The following is a 7,178-nucleotide window of genomic DNA, read 5'->3' as shown; positions in this document are numbered from 1 at the left end:
TTAGTAGCAAACCCTAGACTACAATTTTCTTGACCCCAGACAAGGAACCATCTACTAATTAAACAATTCATAGATAAAATTCATTCACTGAATGTCATTGTATATACAGGCACCAATTTTGACTTTTCCCCTCAATGTTGACATTTAAATGTATGACATTACAAATTAACATAAGCCTTTCACTTTTATTTTGAATAAACCAACAACCTCGAATGAATGTCACATTGGGATTACACACAGATAAAAACTTCTTACCAACTATTCCTCACTATGTCATAAATCCAGAATGAATTTCTGACATTCTCTTCTCTCTTTTCCTTGTCTTTGCTGAGTCCAGATAAGACATGTATCTCATTCAGCTCTGGATCAATGGTTGCTCTCTGTGTGAATCCTGTCATTGGAACTGTAAATTGAAAGAGAAAATAAGATGACAATATTCATTTAAGAGATTAGTGCTCCTCTGTGAAAAATTAATACATCCTTACCCCACTGTATCCACAGCACCTACTTTCTAACATAATACATAACTTTTATATCAAAAAATAAACAACTGTTTATTGCCTTCTTCTCACTCTAGAATATAGGCTCTGTAAGGACCAAGATTGTTTGGTTCATTATCTTGTTCCTAGTACCAAAAACAGTGCCTGGCATATAATAGTTACCCAATTATTTGTTGAAAGAATAAATAAATGATAACTATCAGAATGGAGCTAGAAAAAGGAAAGAGATAGAAGGAGGTAGGCGATGTAATCGTTTTTATTGAGGAAAAGGGTAATACTTTAACTGATTTATTATCTGGGTCAGCTCTAACTTAATAGTAGAGATAAAATATTTAAATCCTGACCTGAAAAAACAAAATTTGATAAAATTGAAACACAGGTTTGTTTAATATGGTCAGAATCACCATTTAAAATATTTGTTCATGACATACAATGAAATGACATAATTTCCAAGAAAAAAAATTAAAAATTTCGGGGTATAATATGCCATTTGTTTCCTAAGTAGATCAAGCTCCCCAGAAGTAATGACATTTTATTTCTCTAAGAAATTCATTAAAATGAGTGATAGGCATTCTGCATAATCCAATAATTTGTAAAACACTGATATGGCAAATGCAAATTATTTTCATCATTGTTATTTGAAAATATTAGTTGAAATGTAATTTTATGGTTCACAACATAATTTCCACGTATCTAAAATAATGTCATTGTTTCAACACTACATTTCTCATACATGAATAATTATCATGTGCTCAAAAAGTTTAACAAACACCAAACTGAAGTAAAAGATTTCAATCAATCCAGAATACTATGGCAGGAAATGCAAACCATACTGATCTTCATTTGTCTTCATCTACTTTAGTAGGGCCAAATAATCCAGTATCTATTTTTCCTAGTTTATCATAAATTCATGTGTCTTTTTACATTCCTAGTCAATAAATTTGTTTGAGATAGTTTAGAGACTATCTAAATGTATTCCATAGTAAATATATTTAAACATACACAAACACACACATACACAGAATACAATGCATAATTTGTATGCATCCATACACAAGTACATTTATATTTATACAAATACATACATCGACCTAATCTTAATAACCTCAACCCTTGTGTCATAGTCTTTAATGGTTTTGTAAAGTCTGGTATTTTCTTAATAAGGCTTGGTAAATTTTCAAAATTGCCAAAGTTCTGACCTCTGTTCCTCAGATAACCTTGGAAGAAAGAGAAAACTGCAAAGAAATAAAATCACTTTCATTAGTGGTGGAAGTGGAGGACATAACTGCCTAAATTTATTGCACTTAAATTTCTTTGTCCCATTTTGTCAACACTGAGACTCTAAATTAAGAATTCTGTAACATGAGTTGGCAAACTATGGTTTGATCTGTCCTGCCTAAAATCAAATGAGGCCTCATCCATTCATTTACATTTTATCTGTAGCTGTTTTTATCCTACAATGGCAAAGTTGAATAGTTGCAAAAGTAAACTTAATGGCTTGCGAAAATGAAAATATTTACACCTGGCTCTTCACATGGAAAAAGCTTGCTGAGCCCTGTTTTATATAATCTTTTAAAATAAAATATCAGAGATGTATGACTCATTATAAAGTAAGGAAACAAACTGCTTAGCTTAAATAAGAACCCACTGAGGAAATGGAAATTTTTGAGTGGAATTAAAATCAGTGGAGAGAGAAAGAAAATTTGAATTCTAGAAAGTGGGAGTAGAGTCATCAATGAGAAGGGCTTAAAGGAGTACTGGGCTGGTAGAAACATGTAAGAATGTAGAAGACTATAAGACCATATTTTCCTTTTCATACTGTCACGTTTTGCCAAGAAGCATCTTAGTGGCAGAACAGAAAAATGATAAAAATTGCTTCTCAAAGAGAGAAGCAGTGGGCAGGTTTATAATACTCAGGGAGGTAAGACTACCATGTTTATAAAATCTGTACTATTAAGTATTATAAAAAATTACTTTGATCACAAAGCATACTACATACTTTCCCATTTCTTTGGTCTTACATATCCAATATGCCTTTTACTCTGCATAAGGTTGATTTTGCCTCCCAGTTATATATTCGGATCTATGATTGGCTTTTTAAACAATTTTACTGAGATATAATTCACACATCATACTATTCACCTATTTAAAGTGTAGTGTGGTGTTTTTTAGTATATCCACTGAAAACCTCATTACAATCTAATTTTAATACTTTTTCATTACTCCAAAAAGAAACCCTATACCTATTAGCAGTCACTCCCCACTCTCCTTTATATGTCTCCCATGGATTGGCTGCATCATTTGACATGTCCAGTAATTTAAGAAGGTTCTAATTTCTCCACAATCTCATCAACCTTTGCTATTCCCATCTTTTTTATTATAGCCACCTTAGTGGTTATGAAGTGACAGCATATTGTGGTTTTTGATTTGCATATCTTCTTTGGAAAAATGTCTCTTCAAATCCTTTGCCCATTTTTAAACTGGGTTGTTTGTTTCTTTATTACTGAGTTTTAAGAGTTCTTTATATACTCTGGATATAAGTCCCTTATCAGATATATATAATTAGCAAAAGTGTTCTCCAATTCTATGGGCTGTCTTTACACTTTCTTAATGGTATCCTTTAAAGTATAAAAGTTTCTCATTTTGAAATCCAATTATCTACTTTCTTCTTTTGTTATCTGTGCTCTAGTATTGATTTTGTGCTAGCCAGAGTTAGAGTGCCAAAATAACTCATCATAAAGCTTAGCCAATTAATATGCTAAGTACCTAAACCAAGACATTGTTCTTCAATTAAAAAAACATGAAAAATTGTAGCCAAATGAAGATATTAAACCACTGGGTTCAATATTGGTTTCACATTCTTGAGTTATTTCACCTCGATAAATCTTTAATCTTTACAAATGCTAATAAAATTCTATAGGATGTGAAATTACTGTTTTGAGAGAATGCTCTCATTTTAACAGCATTACCATTAAAGCTCTTAAAATATTTTTGTAACATTATCCCTATTTATAAGTAATTTCCAACTTAAAAATATCTGTTTGGAGTTACTTTGCTTATAATACAGAAATCAGATGTGTGTGTTCATAGGTTTTTGACGGCTACTCTAGGAACTTAAATAGCCAAGTATTAGAACTGAAAAAGAATGAAAGTAGAAAATCTTGTTTTAGTCTAGACTTTCTCTATTAACTGTGATTTCATGCAAGAAACTTTTTTGGAACTCAGTTTCTCATTTAAAAACTGAAAGCAGAGCTAGACAGTGTATTGGGTCTCCTTCAAAGTTAAAATTTCTGTTGTTAAGGCAAGACTCAGGAGGGTGAGAGCCACAAGATGAAAACTTTCAGTAATATTAAATTGGTATTAGTGTGCAGCATCGATAGGCAAAGTGAGAGACTCTTGAGAGATAGATCAATTAGGAGGCTGTAATAATTATAATAGAGTAAACTGGAAGAAGGTAGGAAGGAACTATCAATAAAGAATCATTATATCTACAAAATAAATATCAGCATAAGAAGGGTTGGTGTTGTACCATAAGCACAAAAAATCCCTGGACTGACATAATAGAGACAAAGCTTGAAGAAAAAATTTGTGAAAAATAAGAGTAAAAATGTTTTTTGAATTTTTTTTGAGGTATCCAAATATTTTACTCTAAGAATACTCAAAAGCAAAATCTCTCAAGGACAAATTTTCTATTAACCCTTACATTTACAGACCCTTACGAATATAATTTTTATTGCATACTAAAGACAGAAATGTCTATATATAAAATGTTTGTATGTGAATAGAAAAAATATGAAAGAAAATACACCAAACTGTAGATAATAGTTACAGGGCAGGGATTAGGATATTTTAAATTTCTATTATATAATATGAATTTTTCCAATATTTATTGCTTTTATAGTTACAAGAAAAGAAAAAAATCTAAACCAAAATACAGAAAAAATCTGGATAGAAATACTACAGATTTTTCATAATAAGTGAATAATTCTCATTTAAAGAATTCCTGAAGGCCAGTTGCCTCTATTTTTCCAGGGTTGATTTTAAGGACAGAATCAGCAGCCTGTGTTACTTTGCTATTTTGGCAGAAATACATTGCATTTTATAGCATTTTATGTTGTTTGAATTCTATTTTATTAATTATGTACATTGCATTACTCCTATAATTTTATTTAAAAAATTGGTTGAACGAAAATGGCATTATCGAAAATTAAAAGACCTAAAAACCAAAACCAAGAAAGAAGCTTTCATTCTAACATGTTGTAAGTATTAATACGTCTTCTGTATTGATTTTCTTCCCAAGAAGAAAATTAGGCTATCTTTTCAATTTATAGTTTCTAATGGGTAGTAGCAGAGGAAGGGGAAAAGAATAGGAGAGTTGCGACATATAATATTTTAAAAGCTTTTAGATTCAACTGCCAAAAAGCTTGAATGAATGCCAGGAATCTTAACCAGTCTTTATAAAATGACTCCCAAGGAAAAATTAATCAAACAGATCAGTAAACAAGATCATATGTTCATCATGAACACACACTGAAAGAACACCTGTCTGAGAAAACAGAGAGTAAGAATTATATAACAAACAACAATTATGCCAACCTATTTTTAGTCTTTTCAGGAAATTACAATAATAATCCTTCAACTCGCCTATTTTTTCTTTAGCATCTTTAAAAGTCAGATAAAGTGGAAATTAAATAAAATATTTCATCTGACAGTCTGAATCACCTTTTTTCATTCTTTTTCTTTGGTTTACCCAATAGGGAGAGATTTATCAGAATTTGTAACATAAGGATATCCTATATGAAGGATAAAAAGATAACAAATATTTTTGAAGTCATTTTAATTCCTGAGGAAGATACATTATTGCATTAATGAACTAATCTGAACTCTTTTTGTTTCATGATCCAATATACATATTCATTATTAATTACTTTAAGACATGAAAAAAATTGGAATTGTCACAGAAATGTAAAATTTAATAAAAAGAGCTTTCCAAAAATTCTGTTAGGATATTTTCAGCTTCAAGTAACAGAAAACCTGAATAACTGTGGATTAATTAGCTCACACAACAAAATTTTGCAAGTAGACAGTTCCAGGATTATTTCGGCAATTCAATAAGATCATGGTACTTAGTTAACGTCCTTACAATTCTCTTGACCTTCCTCTCATTTTTGTAAGTTGCCAGTACTAGCTCCAAGCATTACTTCCTTTTATAGAGCATCCAAAGCAGGGAAAAAAACAACTCTTTCAGTATTTTCTTAGGGAGGATATTTTTCTCAAATGTCTTTCAGGGTAATTTCCGTATGTCTCATTGGCCAGAACTGTGTCACATGGGAGGCGAGGAAAGTGAAATAATCTGGCAAAGGATAACAATCACTGCTTGAGATTAATCATGATTCACCTCTTGAGGCTGTGCAACTTGCCATTAAACGAAATCATGGTTTGATTAACAAGAAGAGAGGGCCAATGGCGATAGGTTAGGCGACCAACAGTGTCTGCCATATTCTTATCTTGTAAATTTGGGACATTTTAAATGGTGAATGAAACCCCATTAAGCTCCAGCAACAACTCTAGTTTATAACTTCTATTATTTTAACTGAATCTGAGTTTCTAACACTCAATATTTAATTTTTAGAAAACTCCAACTAGCTTTTGACACTCAGTACTATCGTACTTATTAATCTATCTCAGTTGTATTAAGCTACAAAGAATTCGTCTCATTGACTAGATCAACCATAATTTATTTAACTAGTTACCAACTAGTGGACTATTAAAAGTTGTTTCCAGATTTTTCACTCTTGCAAACAATAAGGCAATAAATATCTCTTGTATAACGTATTTTTATGCATCTAGGATAAATTCCTGGAAAAAAAATGCTTAGCCAAAAAGTATATATTTTATATTTCAATAGATATCAACATTCAGTGAGTGATCTTTTAGTTTACATTTTTAAGATTATGAAGTTGAACATCTTTACATAAGCAAATTTATTAGCTATCTGAATTTTTTCTTTGAACTCAGATCATTTGCCTTTGTTCTACTAGAGGATTATTCCTTTTTTTAAATTGGTTTGTAAGAGTTTTTTTTTGTTTACAGTAAGATACTAACCTTTGTCTTAGTTGCTAATTTGTCATTTATTATTTGATATTTAAGTAATTATCCATACAGAATTTTGTTTGCAAAAAAAAATCAAATTTAGTCTCTTTATAACTTCAGAGGGTTTTATGTCATGTTTAGAAAGGTCTTCTCCTAATCTTAAATTATTAAAATCAATTAGATTTATAATTTTATTTCTTAAGTACAAAACTTGAGTCTACTTCGCATTTTCTGTGACACATAGATATCAGAGACCCAGATTTTACTTTTTTACCAGCTCCAAGTGACATCTTAATGTCATTTATTAAATAACCCATTTTCCTTCTCTAAGTAGAAATGTCACTTCATCATATACTAAATCTTCATATGTATTTGGGAATATTTTTATATTATTTGTTCTATTTCATTAATCTATACAAAATTATAAATATAAATTGCAGTGTTAATATTATTTCACTACTTTTCATTTTTCAAAACTGTCTTTACTGTTCTTACATATTTTGATGTTCCTTTTACATATGAACTTTAATGCACATTTACTATCGAATGAAAAATTTTATATTAAAAATACGAATACTGTACTTT

At 30.3% G+C, this 7,178-nt stretch overlaps 1 protein-coding gene across 1 annotated transcript in view; it reads right to left on the bottom strand.

Annotated features, from left to right (window-relative positions):
* Positions 1-7,178, bottom strand: part of MKLN1 (muskelin 1) — a 156,766-nt gene that overhangs the window by 31,953 nt on the left and 117,635 nt on the right. Inside the window, 1 exon segment of the mRNA XM_011357241.2 lies at positions 184-403. Coding sequence (XP_011355543.1) covers positions 184-403 — 220 coding nt within the window.

The sequence above is a fragment of the Pteropus vampyrus genome, unplaced genomic scaffold (genome assembly GCF_000151845.1).
Source record: "Pteropus vampyrus isolate Shadow unplaced genomic scaffold, Pvam_2.0 Scaffold33, whole genome shotgun sequence".
Classification (NCBI taxonomy): Eukaryota; Metazoa; Chordata; class Mammalia; order Chiroptera; family Pteropodidae; genus Pteropus; species Pteropus vampyrus.
The sequence above is the reverse complement of the archived record's forward strand: the minus strand, read 5'-3'. Positions and strand labels throughout refer to the sequence as shown.